General features: G+C 32.8%; 4 protein-coding genes and 1 pseudogene across 6 annotated transcripts; 3 read left to right on the top strand and 2 right to left on the bottom strand.

Moving 5' to 3' along the window:
• Window positions 1–3,477: 3,477 nt before the first annotated feature.
• On the top strand, window positions 3,478–5,437 carry LOC123220070 (stearoyl-[acyl-carrier-protein] 9-desaturase 5, chloroplastic-like). The gene is made up of 3 exons (XM_044642071.1): window positions 3,478–3,632; window positions 3,771–4,242; window positions 4,758–5,437. The coding sequence occupies exons 1-3, from the start codon at window positions 3,517–3,519 to the stop codon at window positions 5,334–5,336; spliced, it is 1,167 nt and encodes a 388-aa protein (XP_044498006.1). The 5' UTR covers window positions 3,478–3,516; the 3' UTR covers window positions 5,337–5,437.
• A 3,815-nt stretch (window positions 5,438–9,252) lies between these two features.
• LOC123221495 lies at window positions 9,253–10,239 on the top strand (annotated as a pseudogene).
• Window positions 10,240–10,634: 395 nt separating this feature from the next.
• On the bottom strand, window positions 10,635–11,338 carry LOC123221018. Its single transcript, XM_044643683.1, has one exon. It carries the CDS (start codon window positions 11,273–11,275, stop codon window positions 10,727–10,729), a length of 549 nt encoding a protein of 182 aa, XP_044499618.1. The 5' UTR covers window positions 11,276–11,338; the 3' UTR covers window positions 10,635–10,726.
• Window positions 11,339–13,350: 2,012 nt separating this feature from the next.
• On the top strand, window positions 13,351–20,883 carry LOC123221017 (splicing factor U2AF-associated protein 2). Of its 3 annotated transcripts, none has more exons than XM_044643682.1 (15): window positions 13,351–13,460; window positions 13,574–13,684; window positions 13,962–14,096; window positions 14,179–14,280; window positions 14,370–14,599; window positions 15,508–15,711; window positions 16,183–16,275; window positions 16,353–16,391; window positions 16,842–16,931; window positions 17,017–17,119; window positions 17,297–17,377; window positions 18,319–18,395; window positions 18,958–19,038; window positions 19,895–19,986; window positions 20,498–20,883. In XM_044643682.1, the coding sequence occupies exons 1-15, from the start codon at window positions 13,418–13,420 to the stop codon at window positions 20,619–20,621; spliced, it is 1,605 nt and encodes a 534-aa protein (XP_044499617.1). In that variant the 5' UTR covers window positions 13,351–13,417; the 3' UTR covers window positions 20,622–20,883. The 3 variants fall into 3 exon arrangements, with proteins under 3 accessions (XP_044499617.1, XP_044499615.1, XP_044499616.1); XM_044643680.1 differs by having other exon boundaries at window positions 16,165–16,275; XM_044643681.1 differs by having other exon boundaries at window positions 13,375–13,460; window positions 13,580–13,684; window positions 16,165–16,275.
• Window positions 20,884–21,647: 764 nt separating this feature from the next.
• Window positions 21,648–23,834, bottom strand: LOC123221788 (BTB/POZ domain-containing protein At5g17580). Its single transcript, XM_044644700.1, has 3 exons — window positions 23,591–23,834; window positions 23,411–23,480; window positions 21,648–23,314 (listed from the first exon to the last, which is right to left on the bottom strand). Coding segments are annotated over exons 1-3 (1,596 nt in total). The 5' UTR covers window positions 23,593–23,834; the 3' UTR covers window positions 21,648–21,790.
• Window positions 23,835–24,954: the final 1,120 nt, after the last annotated feature.

Raw genomic sequence — 24,954 nt, 5'->3', positions numbered from 1 at the left:
TTTATTTCTCTCTAAATTTAGAAAATTAACAATTTCCTTTAAAATTAAATTTAAAAATTTTATATTTTTCCTCTTAGGGTTTCTCCCTCCGCATTTCCGGTGCTAGAACCAATGGCTTCACTCTCCCTCTCCTTTTTTAGCACATCTTTGGCCTATTCTCCTCATAATGACTCATCTTTATCAATGGATAATGAGTGAGAAAATAATTTTTTTTCAAATTTAAATAGTAGAAAATAATTATTCAGACAATACAAAAATTGTGTAACAAATAATCTACTCATAACCCTTGTCTCCATTTATGAAGGTAGTGTGCCTTTAATATTCAATTGTCAAAGTCTTCCCTTTCTCTCTTCTCTTTATTATACAACTACCAAGCAAGTCGTGTTTTCTTAGAAAATGTAAACAGGTTGGCTGCTTCATTAGTTTCTCCTTTATGCATTTCAACAACCGACTTACATTATATCAAAAAATTTATTGAAGTCCCAATTCCCAAGTACCCAATTAATCCTTGCTGGCCGCGAAGTACAGTCAATAATATTTTCAATAATGTAAAGGCAAAGAGCTATTTCTCATCAAGTTTTAGTCTAATTTAAAAAATATATTTATGATAAATAAAAATATATACACAAATAATATACATAATTTTATACCTAAAATAACATATCATCATGTAAATAGATATTATTTTATCTCTAATTTAAAATTAAATAATTATATAATAACGTATCATTACTTTTTTATGATGATACATTTGCCTGCCGCATTCGATATTCTATTTCCATATGGAAACTGTGTCTTATTTTGAAGCTGATCATAATCACCTTTATTCAAGTATACATTTTCAGCCAACTGGGATAAAACATCGGAATAGTTCTGCTAAAGCATGAGTTGGTTTAGGGAGATGATCATGATAATGACCATACATAAATTCCGATCCTTTTCCTAACTTGAATATCATGAGACACGGAAGCACGAGCTGACTCAACCTCAATTGAGCTTGAAACTTGCTTCCTTTATATAAGTTTAAGTTTTGAGGTACTCAATTCGTCATGTTTGTTATTCTAAAAAACTTGATTTGAAACGATCAAAACGATGTTATTTTAATATGTATTGATCTAAATAATATTATTTTATTATTTATTATGTCAAGACCAAAATATAATTACATTTAGGTTCTACCGGAGCCTTTAATTCTCTTAGGCATGCGACCATAGCAAATTGGCATAATCATAAATTATGCACAGTATAGAAAAGGAGAAACCCCTCGACTACAACTTTACTGGTTGAAAATTACATTTTCTGGCTACGGGCGATACATATTCAGTCAATTCTTGCCATAACCACGTATAGTTTTGCATAAAATATTCACAAGAAACATGCCAAAGATCGAGGGGAAAACGAAAATGTAAGGGCCGTACGTGTATCTGTAAATGGGATAAGATTAATTGGTTGGTAGGTTAAAGGTACAAAAATTTCAAGTTTTTCATTAATTTTAAGAGACTTCTAATTTGGCATCACTGTGCACTTCACCGGTCATATTTAGGTGAAACATTGAATCAATACCATTTTGGCCTTTTCTCTCTTCAATTGATATTATTGATTAAGCATGTAGGTGAATGTGGACATTGACCGTACCTTCAGTGGATTGCCAATGGCTAATACAGAGAAAGTATGCAGCAGTGTCATCTGCCTGCCTATGAATTCACATAAAAAAGTATTTTATTTAAAATCATCGAATCATATGATAATATATCATCTTTATATATAAATTATATATAAAAAATAAGTATACATAATTTTATTATAAAACTAAATAATTATATGGTGTTATATCATTACTTATAGATAAAATTATTCATATTATTTACACATATAACACCATCCTAACACCATATATTTATTTCATGCAATAATAAGTTTGCCTAACCAGCCCTTTGTAATGTCCACTTTAGGAGAAAAAAAAAAGAAAGAAAAGTAAAATACACATTTTCCAACCTAGGGTTTGGCGAAACCACAAGTTCACTCCACTGAATGTAAAACTATTGAACTCGATCTCGCTTAATTCTCAACTTTGTTAATGTAAAACTAACTCTAAAAGGACAAAGTAATTGTTTCAATTTCCTAAAATTTTGAAAAAATGAAAAAGAATTCCTTCTTTACTTTTACTTTTCTTTTTCTTCTTCCTCCTTTTTCTCTCATTTTCTTTCTCTCCCTTTTATTCCTCCTTATTACCACATACAACAAATTATAAATTTAAATGTCATACTACAACAACTAGACTCATATAATAGTTTCAAAATATATAGAAATTAAAAAAAAAAATTTAAATTAATTGATGAGTTTTTAAACTTTAGTAAAGGTTAAATTATCATATTTAAAACGTTTGAATCTAATCAAAAAAAATTGTTTGCCTTTTTTCAAAATTAATAAGTAGTAAAATTACTATAATGTCATTAATTTGTTTAATAGAGTATGATTTTAGATTAAAAATATCATTTATATCATTTAAAGGTGTCACTACTTATGTGGAAAAGTGTTGTTTACTCTTGTTTTTGGGATAATAATTAAAATAGGCAAAAAATTTTCCGCTTATACCTTTTTAGGCAAACGCATAGTAATTTTATTTTTATAAGCAATTTTTTTTATAACTCCAAAAATACCCTCCCAGCCCTGTATACGTAGACGTTGGAAGAAAAACTTGAGTGCGTGAGTGCGTGAGCAGTGCGCGCACCATTTCTTTTATATATATATATATATATAAATATAATAAATATATATATATATTAAATATTATAATATTTAATATAATATATATAAATAATAATAATAATAATTTTTAAATATATATTATATTATTATATATTATATATATAATAATATAATATTATATATATATATAAAATATATGCACAGTATACAGTGCACGCACTGTGCGTGCACTGTATATGCACTGTGCACGCACTGTGCACATACTGTATATGCACTGTGTACAGTGTGCGCACTGCACACGTACTGTACACACAGCGCGCACCCACGCACTCAAACCTTTCTTCCAGTGTCTACGTATACAGGGCTGAAAGGGTATTTTTGGAGTTACAAAAAAATTTGCTTATAAAAGTAAAATTACTGTATATTTGCCTAAAAAGGTGTAAATGGAAAAAATTTTACCTATTTTAATTAATATCCCCTTGTTTTTATATAGAGTTTCGAAAAGAAGATATAGCAGGGGCAATAGATCAGAAGTGACCCAAAGAACAGGCATGCCATCCGTAAGTATTAAATGAAGGTTCTTTGAGACTTACGAAGGTGTTAGGTAAGTGTTATAAATGACATAATAAATAGTAATAATCCCATGACTTATCTCATTCGTTTTTAGTTCTAACCTTACTATAGTAAAATTTTGAAAACATTCATTTTTCAAGCATATAAATGTACATGACTCCAGTTAAAACATAGTCTTTATAAAGGTAGCCATCAGTGCCATGCAAATTAAACAAAACAAACATAATCAGAAAAATGACTATGAAACTCAAGACACTCTCCTTCTTACCCCTAACCCCAAAGCGCCATTTTCAATTCCATGCCACAACCTTCATGTTCATGCCCCCTACTACTCTTTCTATTAATACCAAGTAAGTTTTTCTTCTTCTGTAGACCCAAGGTGGTTTTTTCTACCTATATATATAAAGATCAATGTAATAATAATAATCTTTGTTTATAAATTTTGTATTTATAGTTCTATTAACTAACAAATATGTTGGTTAAAGCAGAAAGGTTAAAGGTTCAAAGCAGCTATGTTCCGGTCTGCCACCAGAAAAGGTGGAGATATTCAAGTCCTTGGAGGGTTGGGTTGAGCAGAATGTGTCAGTGCACCTAAAGCCTGTTGAGAAAAGTTGGCAACCAACAGATTTTCTGCCAAAACCTGAAACTGAAGGATTCTACGATCAAGTCAAAGAGTTGAGGGAAAGAGTTAACAATCTTCCTGATGAGTATTTTGTTGTATTGGTTGGAGATATGATTACAGAAGAAGCCCTTCCAACTTACCAAACAATACTTAATACACTTGATGGGGTAGGGGATGAGACTGGAGCAAGTCTTAGTTCTTGGGCAAGTTGGATAAGGGCTTGGAGTTCTGAAGAGAATAGGCATGGGGACCTTCTCAACAAGTATCTTTACCTCTCTGGACGTGTCAACATGAAGCAGATTGAGAAGACTATTCAGTATCTCATCGGTGCAGGGATGGTAAGATACTTTTGTAAGATTTTTATTTACACGAACAAACTTAAAATCATGCGATTTTAATTTCACAGGATATAAGTATAGAGTATAAAATATTGAATCAAAATTTTTTAGGGCTATAAGAATATCTAAAACGCCACTATGCAATTTGAATTCATAGAGCTCTCGAAATTAGCTGTAGTGGAGTGATTGATCTTCCATTCTGAAAATCTCTCTGAATAACAACTTTCAATAGGGTAGAGATTTAGTCAATATATAGTAATTGAACTTATCAAATATTTTATTAAGACTCACACTAATGTTGTTTATCTAAAATATAATTTTTAAGTGTATTAGACTAATTTTTATTTAATCACGTATACTCATCTGTAAAATGTTATTAGACTATTCAATTATTTGATTTTATTAAACACAAACCATAATTAATGTTAACTCATATAAAGAAATTTTCTAACTTTTTTATTATATAAATTTATTTAATTGAACTACTGATTTATTTATATGTCTTAAATAATTAGGATCCTCAATTTGAGAAAAATCCTTCTAATGGATTTATCTACACATCCTTCCAAGAGAGAGCAACATTCATCTCGCATGGGAACACAGCAAGGCTAGCCAAGGAGCATGGAGATGCGACACTTGCAAGAATATGCGGCACTATAGCTGCTGATGAGAAGCGACACGAAATTGCATACACGAAGATTGTGGAGAAGCTATTTGAAATTGACCCGGATGATACAATGTTGGCTTTAGCCGGCATGATGAAGAAGAAGATTAAAATGCCAGCGCATTTGATGCACGATGGTGAAAATAGTAAGCTATTTGACCATTTCTCAGCTGTTGCCCAATGCCTTGGAGTATACACGGCCAAAGATTATGCAGATATTCTAGATTTTCTGCTAGGAAGATGGAATGTAGAGAAGCTGACGGGTCTTTCAGATGAGGGCCGCAGAGCTCAAGAGTTTGTGTGTGGATTGCCTTTGAAGATTAGAAGATTGGATGATAAAGCTCAGGCTAGGAAAAAACGAGCTGTTGCTCTTGTTAATGCCGTGCCTTTCAGTTGGATTTTCGGAAGAAAACTAGAGCTAAAGGTTTAAGTTTGATGGCAGCTTAAACATTTGATATCTATTACTAATAATGCCAATAATTAAGCCGCTTATTAACTACTATGATATGAATAAAACTACGTTTTTGCTTTTTTTGTTAAGTACAAGGGACATGCCCCAAGTATCGGTAAATCAAGCTCCCCCATTCAAAATTGTAGTGCCAAATCAAGGGGGGCGAGGGTACTCTAAAACAACAATCCAACAACAAGAACAATCAAAAGCTCCTTTTTTTTTTTTTTATATAAGACACATAATCAAAAATTTATTATATTTCTAATCATCTTCTATGGTTTAAATATTTGACATTTGAAAATTCAATTCAATTGTGTCAATATTAATTCTGGATGAAAATTTCATTAAATTATACCAATATCAGAATTCTCATATTTAACATTTATAATATATGATACAATAAATATATTACTACTACGACTAGTTACATGTCACTATCCTATATAATTCTTCAAATCACTTTATCCATGATAAAGTTTTCATGTTGTTTGTGATAAGCCACTTACCTCGCACTCCGTTGATTTGAGAAAAACGATAAAATAGTAGATTTTCTTACATTCATTATTATGCGTCACTCTTTAACAAGTTGTAATGCATCTATATAATCAAAAAAAATATTTATATATTTGTCCTAGACAAGATTATTTATAATAGGAGTCCAATGGTCAGGCATAAACATAAGTAGACTATATATATCATCTTTTTTTTTTTTAATTAAGAGTATGCAACTTACTTTTAAGTCTAAATATTTATTATATATGGTCCCAACATGCATCATTAAATTGTCAAATTATCTCATCTTATACTTTATGTGATAGTGTTTAGTCAACATGTTTACATGATTCAGAAACATGTGTTTTGAAGTATTATTACGTGTTTGCATGAGTATGAATGATGTATTACATGTTTTTACGCATTGTACGATCCACTGGATTTGTCTCAGGTGTCAATACAAGCATCAAATTGCTGTCGCGTACTGGAAAGTGGGCTTCACGGGCTCTAACGCACTGAAAACATGGTCCCACGCACCTTCATGCGCCAAAACAATGTCCCAGCATGCCTTCACGCATCGAAACAGTGTTGTCATGGCTTGCCACGCTCTAGAACAAAGCCTCACATCCCTGCACATGCCATATCACACCAAATTAGACTTTGACCATTGACTGGCCATTGACCGATGATCACTAACCGTTGATCGTCAACAACCCGTGGATGTTGATCGGTTTGGGTCACGTGGTCGACCAGGCGAGTTGACCTGTTGACCAAATGAGTTAAACAATCAAATTTTCCCAACTGGACTGCAACCCACGTCACCACAAAGAACCTTAATTTCAGCCAATTTAATTGGCCATCGATCTGGCATGAAAGCTTTGGGCTTTGAAGAGCCCACATTGGTGATCCCAGAAGAAACAATTTTCAGTGTCAACATTGTCGAAGTTCGGCTAAATTGAGGTAAGGAAGACATTGCTATGGGTCTTGGTTTTGGCCTCTAATTCACCGACTAAGGTTTTTTTTAGTGCGATTTTCAATTCAAAATATGTAAAAAATATCCAAGCATCATACTAATATGTTTCTAACTTCCAATTTTATGCAATTTGTTCAAGTTAATTCAAACTCCAACATTCGAATTTTAAACAATTTTAAGCAAAAATTTCGCATAATCGGATTATACATTTACAAACTAATAGGCATAATCATTGGCTTGTCTTTGATACCAATATTGGAAAATTATGCCAAATTCTGTAAATTGAAAATACGGTATATTTGTGTACTCGGATTTAGGAATCTACTTCTATTTCGAATTGAATACGATCCGAGGCGCGTTTGGATTAGTTTTTCCATAGCACTATTTGTTTTTTGTATTTTAATTTGGATTCTATAGGAAGAAGTTTAGTGTATTTAGTATTGGGAGGCTTTTGTGCCTTTTCTGCAATTGGGAGGAGGCAAGCAAACTTGCGTTAAACTAAAAATGTGTAACTTTATTTTATGGCAGCTGCTGGGGCTTTAATATGTGCCCAATTGCCACCAAGGTAGTTAAGGCAAACGGGTTGGGTGGGTTGGACCCATCATAGGTGGATTCAGATCCAATATATGTATTATTTTACATCAATTTAAAAAGAAAAGAAAGGAAAAAAAAAACTAAAAAAAAAGAATACTATATTAAAGTAATTCTTTTCCTAATCAATTTACTCAATCAAAACTTTCTAAACATAAATCTGAAAATTAATATAAACTCAGGGTACCAAATATATTTAATAAACTTTTTGGAGTATTTTTTTTCTTTTCAACAATTGTAATTAAATATCATTTTATTATTAATTTAAAATTACTTAATTATATGATAACATATTATATATATACTTAAAAGTGTGTGTATATATATAGTTTTACTGGACGCGAAAATATCAATAAGAAAAACATTTTTTTCAATTGATCATAAGTAAATTATTTACAAATATAGTCTAAAAAATTCAATTGCTTGAAAAATCCCTATTAACCCATAAATTTCTATCATAATGTAATTCGGCACATGTGGTAGAAAACACCAATTACCCCTCTATGTAAAATATCCATTAAGCCCCATAAGATTAAGTAACTCCAATAAGGTTGTGGAGTCTTTAACACAGAATTTCCTTGTGTTTCGAAGTCTGAATTAAGAAATAAAGTAGGTGAGATATCAGATTTTACAGATAATCCTTAGCATTATTATCTATATATGAAACTCTTAATAACTTGTGTTGGGATGTGTATGAGTTTTCATTTGACATGGTTTTGAGGCATCAATTATGCCTTAAGGAATCATTGCGGGTCTTGACTGTTCCCATGGAAAACCTACCTAAATATAGCACTAATATAAATTAATCAAACTATATTTTTCGGATCTTATTGCGTTTGAGCTTAGATAACCCCTATTGAAGCTTAAACCTGACAATTTAGTAGATAATTTTTTTGTCCAAACCCACCCAAAGTCTGAATATTGTTAAATTTGAAATTAACTTTTTCGGATTGAACAATTGGGTCTTGGGCTCATCCAAGCCAATTTACAACTTATTAAACAATTAAATGCTGGGGTACATCTAGATAATTGGACAAACATCACAATTTTGAAAGGTCAAATGACTATTTTCACCCAAGTTTAGTGAAAAGGTAAATTTTTTACTGATAGCTTTAAAAAAATTAAATATTTATTTACATATTAAAATTTATTAATAAAATTAAAGATAAAATTATTATTTAACTAATATATTTTAAAAAACTAAAAAGTAATTATTTTTTTTAAATATAAAAATCTAACAATTTCTCCCTCCTCATTTTAATTTTAAAAAATCATAATTTGCTCATTACGGTCTTTTCTTCTCTATCCAACAACTATATCTCTTCTCTAACGGTTAGTGTTTTCTCTTTCTCCCAGTTTCTCTCTCTCTCTCATCTGTCTCATCATCATTCCCTATCTCTATAACAGTTCATGAAAATAAAATGTTTTCATTTCAAACAAAAACAATTTGTTATCTTGGTCTTTTTATTTATGAATCTCATACGTTTCTGCCATTTTATTTAAACTGATGGAGCTCGTTTTGTGTTCCATTCATTTGTTCTACTGGAATTATTTAAGGTGGGCGGGTGGAAGAGTTCTTTTTAAATTTTTAATTTAGTTTATCAATGAATTTGATGCTCTTCTGTAGTTTCAAGTGGATGCTATTCGTTTCTGCCTGTTCAATCATTTTCTTGTATTAATAAAACTATGTGTACTACCTAATTCCATTGTCGAATCAAATTTCATGTCTCTGAGCTGTCTTTCTTCTGCTGTTACGGAGAGGCTGAAGATCTGAAGAAGCCTTATTGTCCTCCACGAGAAGTACATATTCAAGTGACTCATTCCATGCCACCACAAAAGATGGAGATATTCAATTCCTCCGAGGTTTGGGCTGAGCAGAACCTCTTGGTGCACCTAAAGCCTGTTGAGAAATGTTGGCAACCAATGGACTTTCTGCCTGAACCTAAATCAGAAGGTTTCTATGTGCAAGTCAAGGAGTTAAGGAAAAGATGCTAGGAACTTCCAGATGACTATTTTGTTGTGTTGGTTGGAGATATGATTACAGAAGAAGCCCTTCCTACTTATAATCTTGAATAAGCTTTTCAGTGTCAGCCATTCGAAGCTTTGGATAGAACAAGCTGATAATTCAGTGATCAATTCTCTTTTCTACAAATTGCAACCTTTTCAAATTTACTGACTTTTTTTTGTTTCTTTAACATGTCTGTTTCGGGATCCTAAACATAAAACAGTCCTTACCTCGGATTCTTCTACACTTCATTCCAAGAGAGGGCAACATTCATCTCCCAGGCTGGACAAGGAGTATGGTGACTTGAAACTGGCGCAGAGATGTGGCATCATTGCCTCTGATGAGAAACGGAATGAAACTTCCTATACCCATATTGTGGAGAAGCTCTTTGAGATTGACCCAGATGGCACACTGTCATGGCCCTAGCTGGCACGATGATGCCCAGTAGTTGCCTATTGGAGCCTATTCGAACGCTGTCATTGTGGAGAACCTATTCGAACACTTCTCAGCAGTTGCCTAGCGGAGTGGAGTCTACACAGCAAAGGACTATGTTTATATTTGGAATTTCTGTGGGAAGATGGAATGTGAAGAAGTTGACAGGTCTTTGCAAAGCTCAGGACTTTGTCTGCGGATTGCCCCCAAGGATGAGAAGGTTGGAGCAGAGAGCTCTCAAAGAAGGGCTAAGCAAACATCTGATGGTTGCAGTAGATGCTTTGTTTCATTTCATGTTCCTTCAGAAGATGGTTGGCCTACTGTGTGGTGATGTTTTTGTGGATACATGTTTTCTGATTGGTGACATTAAATCAACAATCTCACTTTAGTTCATTTTATTAGATGTTGGACTCTATTTCTTTTTATTTGATTCATAGTTAGGAAGATACCATGCAAATCTTCCTAACTACGAATTAAGAACCAAAACCAAAAAAAATATATTGAATATGCCTCTGTATTCCATTAATCAGAGTTTCATTTTTTTGTGCCTCCTATATATAAATTGGCAAACTTGGTTTAATCAGTAATCCGACCCTGTGGTCACTCATACTCTGTTTTTGTTTCAGAGTTGGCCTGGGCTTTGAATTTAGTTGGAGATTGAACTTGTTTTTCCCATGTAAAGTATCTCATACTTCCTCGGTAGTCTTTAAAATTTGCAAAATGATATTGATGCCGAATTTGTAGAAGAATAATCATAAATTCAACATTTTCGGGTATATATATATATAGAAATCAACAAATTATACTAATAAATGAATGAACAAAACACACTGACAATCGCACATGACCAAACTGATCATCTAAAAAGCAAAAAAATTAAACTTGGAAAGGCCATGGCCAATCCTTCAAATCCTCCTCTTGAGCCTGACCCACCTTAGCACTCCTCTTCACACCATTATCACCTTCCACATAGACATAATATTTCAAGAAAAATGCAAGACTAAGAACCACCCACTCTAAGCAAAAAATCAATACACATAACCCACCGGCCATCTTAAGTATCACTTCAGCATCCTCCTCTCTCACATAAGACTTCAAGTAATGAAGAAAATCACTAGTCCTGGTTAAGATCAAAATTGAAACTGACCCTTGAAATATTGCAGTTAAGACCGTCGCCACCATGTGGGCACCATACCATCTGGCAGAGTCTGAAGAAGCTGCCGCACAACCGGAAACAGCACCGATTATGGCAAGAATTTGAAGGAGGATAAAAAAGAAGCCACATACGGAAGGAATTAGCCTTAGTGAAAGGGTCAAGAAAATGCAACTGGATGCTGCACCCAGTAGAATGTAGTTACAAACTTGGAAGATCTTGAGTGTGCGAACGTGATGAGATTGTTGGGTGGAATTTAGAGAAATACCCATTTTCTATAGTAGTAAGAATTTGCAGAAGAAAGAAGATTGATTTTGATTCTGGTTTTGAAGGTGAATGTGGTGATGTGAATTGTTGTTTATATAGGAGCCGAGGGTTCCCTTTAACGGTTATATTTGACTTGAGAGAGACAGAGGGAATATGACCGTTGCGGAGGAGGGAGTGCGACTCGTGACGGCTGTGCCCGTTATGCATCGCCTCAACTTTTTCTCGACGATTCTACTCTAATATTATATTAGGATTTTATTATTATAAAATTAATTATTTATTAATTAAATTATATACATAACTTTATATATAAATAAAATATGTCACTATATAATTTAGAATTATTTAATATTTAATTTTTAACTATTTAATCATATGATAACATATTTTTGTTTATACATAAAAATATAGAGCGCTACTCATTATTTATTTACGGCGAAGGACTTATCCCTACCTAAAGTTTGTTGCATTTCTAAATTAATATTAAAAACTCAAACATCTACTTATAAGTGATTAAAATCAATGAAAATAGTTAAGCTTCAACGGTAAATTTGTTATTTAAATAGTATTATATTAAAAATAATAAAATATTATCTATTTTCTTCTTATATTTAAAAAACTAACCATTTTTCATATGATTAAATTTTAAAATAATATATATTTTTTTTAGAGTTTTTTCTTTTCTCTCTTTCATTTTTGGCCTCGTCTCTAGATGAAAATTGTCATCTTTGTCTAATGATGAAGACATTTTTCATTTGGAGATGACGTCAAAAAAGGAATGAAGAGAAAAAAGAAACTTTATTAGAAAAAATATTATATTTTAAAGTTTAACCTTAAAAAAAATTTTTAATTTTTTAAATTTAAGAAAAAAAAATATAATATTAATTACTATGCAAACTCTTTCATTTAACAGTTCTTCTCATCATGCTTGTTCAAAAAATATGCAGGATCAGGATCCACATCGTTAATAGTAAGCATGTAAAGCTCCGTTTTCAGAGGTGGAAAACAACGTAAGAGAATTATTATATTTTCAGATAATTTCTCTAATAAAATAATCAACCTTTTGTTTTTTTTTTTTTAATTGGAATAACTGAATTTTTCAATTTTTCTAATTAAAAGAATCTAACTTCCCAATTTTCTCATTGTAAGGACCGAAATTGTTTTATATTTTATTAAGGGAATCAATTTACTTTTCGACTTTGAATGATATTAAATAAATAAGAATGATAAAATAATTTTTTCTATTAAAAATATGGATATAGTCATTTTGCCATGTTAACAAAGGCAATTTATATGATGATATGAATAAACTCGTAAACTTAAAAAAATTTAATTCAAATCAAATAAAATGATATTATTTTGATTCATACACATCAAAATGATATCATTTGCATTGTTTTTTGTTTATTTACAGTATCTAATTGAACTTCAGATTGATTCAATTCGATATTGTAGCTAAACTCAAACTTGATTCTCTTCAAGCAAGTCGAGCTTGAATTGGTTAGATAAACTCAAACTCAAATCCCCTTAAGTCAAGCTGAACTCGCATTGATCCAAAACTTGAATTAAATTTATATGTAAAAAAAACAAAAACATTAATCCTTTAAATAAAAGAAAAATAGATAATCTTATCATACATAAAGTCCAAGTGTGAGAAAATGGAGTAAAAGACTAGAGAGGAGAGGAGTGGGAGTGTCGAGGGTTTGATTTCAGTCGACAATTTGAAGTTATCACTCATAATCCTAACTGAAGACTAGAGAGAAGAGAAGGGGAGTTAAAGTTCGAATAATGGGGAATTAGAATTAATTTTTGTCAAAAAATTAAAACAAAAAGTTGATCATTTGATCAGTTTTCAAAAACCATTTTCCCAATCCAAACTAAACAAAAAAAATTTTTAATCCAAACCAAATCAAATTACTATTTTTTTTAAGATTCAGTCAGGTTTTACGGTTTGTCAGCCGTTAGCTTTTTCCTTTACCAAAACACGTCCTCAAATTCTCTTTTAACCGGTTCAAGGACACCCTGTGCCCCATTAGGATACAAAAATATCGTTATCCAAACAGGCTCAAACTTTTCCACTTCCTTCTATTTGCCAATTTTAACTTCGGTTAGGTTGCTCAGATTAGGAGAAGCAAGTGAGGGAAGCCATGTCTTCTTCAAACGGCGTCAATAATGAACAACAAATTTCTGGTATGATTTTACCTTTCCAGTGAGAGAAAGGAGTTTCGAGAAAATCAAAAAAGAAAGTTTTTTTTTTTTTTCAAAGGTATACGTATTTTGCTTAGGTTTCGTTTTGTTTTAAGGTGCAGAGCCGACTCACGAGGAGCATCGCGAGATAGTTGGTGAAGAAGGGTGGTATATACTTGATGAAAATCAACAACATGTTGGTCCCTATGTACTTTCAGAGTTGCGTGGTGAGTTACTATTTCGTTTTGATCATGGAACCGTTGTCTTGAATTTGTGCTGTGATTTATTAGTTAAAGGAAGAAATTATTTTGAAATCATCGGTTTAGTTGTTTGATTTTTAATACTTCAACTTCACTGGTGAATATTTCTACTTTCTTGAATTTCAGTGCTACAAGTAATCAATCAATAGCACGCTTTCAGGACTATTGTTCCATCTGTAACATGTTCAATTCCTCTAATGAGCTATTGAACCATCTACTTTGCTGTTTTACTTCGCGTGGACAGAACATTTCTTAAATGGCTACCTCTTGGAAAGTACCCTCGTCTGGTGTCAAGGAAGAAGTGAATGGCAGCCACTGTCCTCAATCCCACTATTGTTTTCGGGAATTTCTCAACCCGAGGCTGCTTATTCCACTGCAGGTGAAAACCTTTTTAATGATTTTATTCCAACAAACATTTCTGTCTTTAAGACATGGGGTTTTCACTCTTTTGTTTTATGCAGAACCCAGCAAGGTTCTCAAGCATCATGATCAGGTTGGGGGACAGGAGGCAATAGAATCCACCGGCTTGGAAAGGGCATCTTTTCCCAGCTTTGAACAGGAAGGTTGGAAGACCTGTTTTACTTTGTTATTTGATTTTATGAGTTACATCATTTTATTTTTAAGGGAAATTTTTCTTTCCCTGTGAATACAGCACCTTCTAATGTTGATGATGAATTTGAGAAATGGAAGAGAGAGGTTAGAGAGGCAGAGATAGAGGCAGAGAAATTGAAAAACGGATCTGGTTCCAGCAATGTTGGTGCGTACTCTGGGGTTGATGATCATGATGGAGTTCCAGAATCCGTGGAGGGGGAGGAAGAATTCACTGATGATGATGGTACTACATACAAGTGGGATAGGAGTCTTAGAGCATGGGTTCCTCAGGTTGGTGCTTGGCAGTAGCAAGTCAATTATTTTTTATTGATATATGTAAAATTTGTTGACCAAATATTAAATTGAGCTTCAAAGGTATCTTTTTCATCTTGTATGTGTGTGTATATATATATATATATATATATATATATATATTTTGGTCTTTGCTATTGAGTAAAACTATGGTTATACTCGAATTTTACTTAACTGTGCATTTTAGTTGTGATTGTGTGCTTGCATGGGTTTGTCCCTGATTACTAGAATCAAGCCACTTCTGTGTGCTAAAAGTTTAGCTGTGATATTGTAAAACTAATTTAAGTTGAAGGTTGCAGCAAATAATTGCTAGCTGAAGTCTTTTTTGAAAATATGTGTTAACTGACTTTCATTAACTTTATTCATTTATTAGCTGTGCTTGCTGCTAAAAGTCATAACTAAGAAAACCAATACTACTGTTGCATTCACTTGTTGAGATGCAAAAGCAGCTTTCTTGTGTTGTTGGGGTGTTTTCATAAGTTGGCCATTTAGGGAAGTTGATATAAAGAAGGGTGTCCCTCGTATTCTTGTACTTTATTTTTGTTTTATAAAACCTCTTATTTTCTCCAAAAAAAGATTTAAATAAGGGAAGGGGACTGCAAATGATTGATTTGACTTGTTATATTCAGATAATATTATTTTTGTCTTATTTGTGGATAGGGAGGGGATCGGTAGGCTCAAGTGTTTTCTCCATATGATTTTGAAAATGGATTCTGGCTTAATTTAGAATTTCCTCACTTCTTCTGTCTCTGAGGGGTAATGCCCCTTCTTCCATTCTGCTGAAAAAATAAATTAACGACTTTGTGTTCTATTAAGCATTGGCAATGCCACCATTTGTTGATATGTTATCTTTTAGACATATGACTGGCCTATTTTATGGGTGATAGGAAAACATGCCAAGTGGAAATGAGCAATATAGGGTGGAAGAGATGACTTTCTTGGAAGAAGAAGAAGTATTGCCAACTGTGCGTGTTGCTGATACATCTGTAAAGGAAGATGCTGTGGAGGATCAAGTTAATGGTGCCAATAAGGTAGCAGAAACAAAACATGATAGCAAGAGAAAACAGTCAGACAAGGAAATGGAGAAGAAGGTTTTTGTCAGTTGTCCTTACATTACCTGAATGGAGTTTATTTTTTAGTAGAATACTAAGGCAGACATCTTCGGTTGATGCTTTCTTGCAGTTAATTTTGGCTTCTATGCATCATGTTATCATTTTGTTTTAATCTTGGCCATTATTAGCATCATTGATCTGTTATTCTTCTGTTGCCATATGTTTCGTTGCATTGGTAACAGAGTTCATGGAAATAATAGCTCCATGCACTTTCTTTTGACTATAATTATACTGTCTAGTTGAGTTCTGGGCGGATGTTATCTACTAGATACCTGTTATCATTGAGTAAAATGAACTTTAAAAGGTATACTTATAAGTTCTAACAAAGAAAAAAGATGATACTGTTTTCTAATTTGGCGGATGTTGATATGTGTTTTTATTGTTCAAATACAAATTGCAGAATCTTATATATGTATTTGATTTTGTGCTAAGCTTGTTTCCTTTTCACAGGAAGCTAACAAACCTCCTGATACTTGGTTTGATTTGAAAGTCAACACCCATGTTTATGTGACTGGATTGCCTGATGATGTCACTGAGGAGGAAGTAAGTCATGTCACTGTTTCATTTTCAGTGTTAATCTTTCATCTTAGCATGACCCTAATATGGGAAATGTATTGCAGGTGATGGAGGTATTTTCCAAGTGTGGAATAATCAAGGAGGTAGAAAGCCAATTATAAGCAATCTCTTTCATGAAAATTTCTCATGATATTTATATGTGGTTAATAGGCCTGAGTACCTTTTATGAGTGTTCATACATGTATATCTGTCAAATTGTGGAAGGTTACTTTAAAACTTGTTATTTGGGTTACTTTTGCGGATCATTTTAACCATTGTTGAATGTTGTATTGATTACATAATTTAAACCATGTTGATTTCTGTGTTGAGAAGAATGACAAAAATTTATTTAATGAGACACAAGAGAACTCAATTTGATATATCGTGTTTGTTCTGTTTATTCATTTGTATCTCAATTTTTAGATAATCTAAACACCTTCGTGTGCCTGATGTATTTTGATTTATCATTGTCTTAGATATTATCAAACTTTGGTGATTCAGGATTATTGAACCCAGCTAAACCTGAAAATTTATGCGTATGATGATTCTTTTAGGACCCCGAAACAAAAAAACCTCGTGTTAAAATCTATGTTGATAAAGAGACTGGAAGAAAGAAGGGTGATGCTCTTGTAACATATCTTAAGGTACTTTCTCGATTTGCTTTCCTTTTTATCTATAACATGTCATGTTGTAAAATCTCAGTATATTATATATACATGTGAATATTAGGAACCATCAGTCTCTTTGGCTATTCAAATATTGGACGGAGCTCCTTTTCGTCCAGGTGGAAAGATCTCTATGTCGGTCACCCAAGCTAAGTTCGAGCAGAAAGGTTTTAGTAATATTTATTTTACTTTTTACTTTTGGCTTTAATGGACAATGCCAAGGATGATGATGATCACTGTTGTTTGCCTCTTGTTGGTTGCTGAACACATCTCTATGTTTTGTTTGCACAATTATTTGAGGCTTAATAGTTGAAATGACTATCTTTTCGTAACACTGAATACAGGGGATAGGTTCATATCCAAGCAAGTAGACAACAAGAAGAAAAAGAAGCTTAAGAAGGTTGAAGAGAAGATGCTTGGCTGGGGTAGGTTTTTCATCTTGCATTTTGTGTTATTATATATATTTTTCATTTTGATAAAACAGACCTTGCATCTTAAATTGTTGTGACAAAGCATAGCTTCAATCTTACTAGTTGCAATCTTTCCAATGTACATATTGCGAGCTTTTGTAGCAATAAGCAGAAACTAATTGTGGTTTATAATGTCATTTTTTAATTTCTGATGTCTGAATAATAGTACGTTTTTCTGGACTTAGTGAAATAGCTCTTTCATTTATCTGCTTTAATGATGAGTGGATGATAGGGAAAATGAAGTTGAGAGGTATTTTATCTTTTTTATATAGTTGAGGTGTTTATTAGTGACTATTACCCCCTTCTGTTGATATTTTAACTTTTACATGACACATACACATTTTATGAGGATATGTTCATATATTTTGTTTTGTCCACCTAGTGAAGGAATGAACTTAGATCAAAATAATTTTTCCCCTTCCATCAGCCCATTTAGTCATCTTATAGTGTAGGGATTAAGTTTTCTTATTTTTACCACTCAATATGGGATTTTTCGTGTATTATGAAAGGGTAATTTTTTCACATGCTGGAATAACTTATATGTTTACATTTCAACCAGCCTTGTGTACAATCTTCCTTTAGAGTCAAATAATTTTGAGTATGATTTTTATTTCTTTAAATAACAGAATCCTCACATCTGACATACATATGTCAATGCAATCCATTTGAAATAGACTTTTTGGACTCTTGGAGAAAAAACGTCCATCAATGATAAAACTGTAATTTGTGTGAAGAGGCTGAAGCCTTGAAGTATCAAGTTGTACTATGATAATTCAATCTTTATTTCTCAACAAGTGTTTCCAGGCATTTACTCTAGTTTTGACATTCTAATCCCCAAATTTGGGTTGCATGTGTATCGTGCACTTCTAACATTATGTTTACTCCAAATTACTTAGGTGGCCGGGATGATGCAAAGGTGACAATTGCAGCTACTGTAGTTCTTCGTTATATGTTCACCCCTGCAGAAATGCGGGTAATTCCAAAACTTCATTTACTTTGTTGGACATTAGAAACGATTTGAGTGAAAGGCAACCCCATTTTACAGATCTTTGATGGATCCCATCTATATTTTCTATATAAGGATGTTGCAGAAAAACTGAATTGTCTTTTCATAATTGAATCATTATTGAAATAATTGCTCTGCTTTGCTATTCTAATTCTTGGGATTCCTTTAGAAGGAAGGCCTCATACTGACGTAATTTTTCTGTTTCACTTATAGAAGATTTAGGGGTACAAAAGTGCCTATTCCTGGTGGGGCTGCCAAGATATCATCAACTCCGTGTAGAATTGGCATGCTTACGCTTGAATGTGTTTCATCAAATAAAGTATAATCAGTCATAATCATTCTGGAAAACCAATTATGCACATTTTTATAATGTTAATAATTGAATCAGGATATTTTTATATATTTTTCTTGCTTGGAGTGTCAATCCAAGATTTAACATAGAGGTTGATGTTGTTTGAAATGCAATTAACCTCGTTTCCAGTTGAATTTTACATGACCCTCGGTTTGACGTTGTCTTTTATGTTAACAGGCTGATGAGAATTTACGCTCGGAATTGGAAGCAGATGTTCTAGAAGAATGTGTAAAGCTTGGTCCAGTGGACTCAGTCAAGGTACCAATTTAATAATTGAAATATATTGATTTCTCAATACCCATTTCAGTGGATATTCTCTTTTTGAAGACACTGGTATCTAAGTATGAATTTCACTAAATGATGCTGAATCTTTGCAGGTAATTTCTGCAGATGTGTCACTTAGGATATATTATGTTTCTCAAATTTTTTGAGACTAATTCTTGATATCAATGCATTGGAGGACTCTAAATTTCTTAAAATTTATTCAGTTGCCTATGTCTTAACTTCTTGCAGTTATTCTAGGCAGTGTAGTTCATGTGCACCTATTCTTTCAGAACCTTTATCTTCCTTGGACTTACTGCTACAAAGGATTGTTTCATTCCTAGCATGGCCCTGAACTAGTTCAGAAGTCGTAGTTTCTAGGCAGTGTGGTTCATGTGTATCTATTCTTTCATAACCTGTATCTTCTGTAGACTTAGTGCTCAAAAGTGTTGTTTCATTCCTAGCATAGTCCCGAACTGGTTCAGAAGTTGTAGTTTGTTGCTTAGCTCCAGTTGGTTTCCTATATTTGCTGTGCTTTCTGGTGAATCTTTTCTTCTTTTCCATAAGTGTAGACTGTTCATAATCTTTTATATGTTTTAAGCATTTTCTTGATATTTCTCTGGCTCTTCCCAAGACTTAATGGATGATATTATGCTCTTAAGGTGTTGGCTTTTTTTTTTGTTTTTTTTAAATTGATTGTTTAGTTGGCAGTAAGTGCTTGATATCTTCCTAGTTATTCAGTTGTCTAGCTTTGATTCATCATTTGAATGTTAATTTAGGTTCTTCCCTTATTTTATTTATCTTGCAGAATTGTTTATTCTTCCCTTTTCTTTTCTTTTGGTCTTGCTTGCAGGTTTGTGAGAATCATCCACAGGGTGTTGTTTTGGTAAAATTTAAGGATAGGAAGGATGCTCAAAAGTGTATAGATTTGATGAATGGCCGATGGTAATCCTTTAAACATAAAATTGATCTTTTTTTATGTGAGAATGAGCAGTCATAGCTTGATGCAGTTTAATATATACTGCTACTGTGAAAATTAAACATTTTGGAAGTGCCCTTAGTTTTATACTTGTCCTCAAGATCCTTTCTTTGTGATAGTATAAATTCAAAGTAAAAGCCATTCTCCCTCGCACTTTACATTTCCCTTTTAAGATTTTTTTTAAAGTAATGATTGAGCGTAATTGAATTTATTATAAGTGAAAGCGACCTGGTATTGCTCTATTTTTATTCCTTTCTCTGCATACACACGCCAGTCTTGTGGAACAAACTAGTAGACCGTATGAATTGGAAGCTAACATCGCTAGAGAATACCCCTTTCATTCTGGAAGCATTTATATGTTTTAGTCAGCTGGAACTTGAGAATGTAAATGTTGTGAAAGTAATTAATGACATGTATTGGGAGCAAAATCAGCCTGTCGATATTCATTCACTTGAAAAACTTTTTTTTCCCATTCAGGTTTGGTGGTAGACAAATCCATGCCAGTGAGGATGATGGAGTAGTTAACCATGCTATGATCCGGGATTGGGATGAAGATGCTGCACGACTGGAGCAATTTGGCGCTGAACTGGAAGCTGATTAGATTATGTATATTAAACCCTGCTAGAAAGATAATTGTGAAGTCAATTTTGTGTTGGAACTTTTCTTAATTGCATTTTCCATACCATAGTTAGAAAAGATTTCTGATGGCAATAATTCTTGTAAAGTTGAGATGCTGCAGGATCTGGGAAATGTGCTAAGTTGCTTTACATATTTAATGTGACTTATCCCACAGGCGATGGGAGAATGTAGTGCTGAAAACGGGGCTCTCGAAAATTCCCAACAGTGAAAATTATTATTTTCTATGATTGTCAGAATTCTATATATATATATATATATGTTGGAGTAGCCTCGGTTTTAATATGCATACAAAATTTGATTACATTGTAAGAGAAGCCTCCGCACAGGCAAGAGTAGGAATGGCAACGCGAAATGGTGGAGCCAGAAATCCTATTTTTTATCTTCGGTTCTTCCCCGTTATAGGGGTAATAAGAATTCCTTATTTCTTTTTTTATAGAAAAGAATTCTCCTTACTTTATCTACGGGGAAAATTTTCTTTCCCATTCATGTATTTACATGAAAAAATTCTTTCCTCATATAATATTGATATATTAAACAATAAAATTAAAATTAACATTAATTTATTTAAAATATTACAAATAACATATGATAATTATTTTAATATACAATAAAAATATAAATAATTTAAAAATATAAATATGTGTCAATATTTTAAATAAATATATTAATATAAAATAACAAAGACATATATTATTGTTTCCTATTGTAAAGATATTTTTTGTTTCACTCTCTATTTTTATTGAGAATCTCTTTCCCCTTAGTATTTTAAATTCAAATTGAAATTATTATCTCTATTATTGATATCTCCGCCTACCTTATATTTTAGGAATAGTTTCCTTAAATTGTATTTCTACAAGGTTGTGTGTGTATATATATATATATATATAGTCTGTTGTCCACATGTACTTTTATTTTCAATGAATTTACAAGCAATTTGGCAATTAAAAATTTGGACATCTTGCACTAAACTTTATTCGAACTCAGCCCATATTGAATCCACTCCTTCCTTCAATTGTATTCAATAGTAAAATATATATAAGACGATTTAACTACTTGCATACACAATTGCTCTCTTCAAAGTCCAATCAAGGCTAAATTAGAAAGGAAAACACACTTGCCTGCAACCAAAGATTAAATTCCAGATCCAGGATGCACCTTATTCTTCTTCCTTTGATGCTTGAATTGGCAATTACAGTCATGAATTGTTGTTTCGATGCAACCAAACTTCCTTTTCATTTCATTCCACATGCTAATTTTCCCTTTTTTCTTGTCATTATTCCCACTTAATTCTTTCCTGATCATAAAGCACTCTCTTTCTAGCTCCATCACCTTGTTGCTCGTTTCCTTTATTTCTTTCATCACTTTCTCCTCATCCTTACTTAAAATGGCATCTCTTACCTGTAGTTGTGCCATAAACAACACTTGCACAATCACCCTCAATGGCAATCTTTCGTTTTTGGCTGCGTGTTCACAGGCTTCTGCTGACATCTTTTCCCATTCTAAAACTTTGCATATCTCTTCTCTCTCAGTCTCTGTCAAGTATTTATGCTTGTCAAAGTATATATCAATGCCCCTGTAAATTCCATCTAAGTTTCTTTGTGTTAAGGCTGAGGATGTTGTTGTTGCTATGTTTGCAATGGAGATAAATGTTTCCTTCTTCAAATCTATGTCACCTGCAACTTCTGCCATGAATTCTTCAATCAGTTCCGCCACAGTCAGCCACCCTTCTGTACTGGAGTTACAGTAGCTGCTGTAGAAATTCTTTAAAATCCTCTTCAAACATTCAATGTCATATTGCACTTCTTTAGCTGAAGGAATTAAGAGATCTTTTACTGTTGCTTGGTCTAGTTGTTTTCCAATCCTAATCTCAAACCCAGTTCTGCAATCTTGACTAGCATCCATCGCAATTGCAGACCGAAGCATTTCGAACAATAATCTACATGGTATGAGCCCTTTCTCAAGAGGCAACAGCCGTTCAACTGCTTCAATGATTTCCCTTTGAGAATTCCTGTTAATGTCATTAATGGTGCTTGAAAAAATCCATCTTTTTGCATATTGACAAATGGATGCACCCAGGTACTCTGATGGAACTCTCTGCTTATTCATTGTTCGAATGAGGGGCTCATAGAGTTGGAGAGAGAATGCTGTCAAATCCTCAGACTCCCAATTATCAACAAATGAAATTCTTCGCCTTGCATTGGGCTTGTTGCAAATTTGCTCTTCAGATGCATGATTTTTTATTATTGGCTCTCCAAGAAGTAGAAGCTGAGGATCAACCAGTGCTTTTGAAATAAGAGACTCGAAGCACGCATCAACCAAGCCAAGATGAATTGCCTGTTGAAGAAAATTCTCATTCTCTGCTGCTTTGCAGACTTTAATGGTGGCATTCCAACTGGGGAGAACTTTCCTCCGTAAGAAGTTGTAAGCCTGGCTTAAAAGATTATTTTTGGCGTGAGTTTCAGTCATTTCCAAGTAGTAGGCAACACAAATGAGAGGCACAACATTTTCAGGGGACATGTGAACTTCAAATCCACGGCAGAATCTTGCAACAAGCTCTAAAGTTTCTGCATCAACAGGAATTTCTCTGAGGAAATGCGATAGCTTTTCATGGGGGATCCCAGCTGCTACTCTGGCTGATTTTGTAGCCAGAAGTTCCTAGAAATTAAAATTATCACATGATTTTGCAAATTCAGTGTAAATTGATTTATATGTAATTGCAAAAGAAAATGAGAGAATTTAAACATGGCTCACTCTGCTCAAACTCAAAGGCACACCACGTACAGTGAGCTGCAACTCAGATGAAGATGAGATCTTTGGCAACCTGAAAAAAATCCCATAAAAATTTATGTCAGCTTTGAAGTTTATTGAAAATTTAGCTTTATGGAACAGGATTCAATTGAGTAATGATCTTCAAAAAAGTTGAAGACTTACATGGAAGATGAAGCTGGAGATTCTTCTGAGTTGTTTGGCAGGGAAGGAGATGACTACTAATTACAACCTCCAAAACTAAGCCAACGTTTAAAACTCAAATGTTCCTAAAAAATGGGGGAATCTGTTATGCCAGAATCTGATTTTGAATCCAAATTCTGATTTTCTTTTCCTCAAGTATAGATATGGGATTAAAGAATGATATTAATATTTTGTTTTGAATAGGTGGCAATGGGCTGGCCGGCTCTGGCACAGCCCACTGAGCCTATGGGTCTGACCAGGCCGGGCGTAAAGCCTGCACAATGACGAGTCTTATGATTGGGCCGGCCTATAGAAAGTGTAAGGCCCATAGTTCGGTCTTATATAAATAGGGTTGAACGGGAAATAGGTTTGCCTATTAATTTTAATAAAAATAATAATTTTTTATATTATAATTATTAATTAATTAATTAATTATTAATTTTTTTAATAATTATAGAAACAGTTACAGGCTGGTCCACAAGCGTTATATTTAGGATAAAATCCGATCCATTATAATAATAGGCAAGACCCTTCTTGACTAAGCCATTTTTCTGTGTTTAACCCTAGTCTAACCTATTTGATACCTCTAGTTTTGATAGAACTAAGGAATTGATTTAGAAATTACCCCAGCATTAGTTATTTAGAAAATAAATAAAACAAATTAAAGTGGACTTGCTTTACCATTCAACTCAGCTTTAAATTTGACATATTATTGTGGAATATAAATGTAGTGTTGAACAAATGTTGTTAGGGGTGGATTCGAGTTAAGGCTCCAACTCAGTAGTTTGACTCTGGTTTGACTCATTTGTCCTCTAAAGATATTGTTTACCTAGTTGATAATATTGTTTATCTTATCGATAATTTCTTGACAATACTGTACATTAGTTCAAATGAGTTTAAACTAAATACAGTGGATTCAAATCTAATTTGAGTTAGTCTTAGGTCTAATGGGCTTTTAATTGTTGCCAATATTTTTAAAATTTAATTTATAAATTTTGAAATAAATAATGAATAGTTCAAATGTAAAATGTTTGAAAAAGAGCAAAATATCCTTATGAAAAGAAACTAAAAACCTAATAAATTATTAAACTAGATTTTTTTTTTTTATATTGAACAATATTATGTATGCCTATTTTGAATATATAAATGTGCACACACTTATATATCAGGGCCTTTTGTGTTTTTATAAGATTAAACAAGCAAAATAATAGTGAATTGGACTAATATTACTTAAAAGGTATGACTTATATTGTGGCTAAAATTTATTGAGTTGAAAAATATACAATAAATGCAAAAAAGTACCTGGAACACTCACTCTATTATGAGGAACACATTATGCACTCGTA

This window comes from Mangifera indica, chromosome 7 (assembly GCF_011075055.1).
Source record: "Mangifera indica cultivar Alphonso chromosome 7, CATAS_Mindica_2.1, whole genome shotgun sequence".
In the NCBI taxonomy this organism is placed as follows: Eukaryota; Viridiplantae; Streptophyta; class Magnoliopsida; order Sapindales; family Anacardiaceae; genus Mangifera; species Mangifera indica.
Note: the sequence above shows the minus strand (reverse complement) of the source record. Positions and strands in the feature narration are given on the sequence as shown.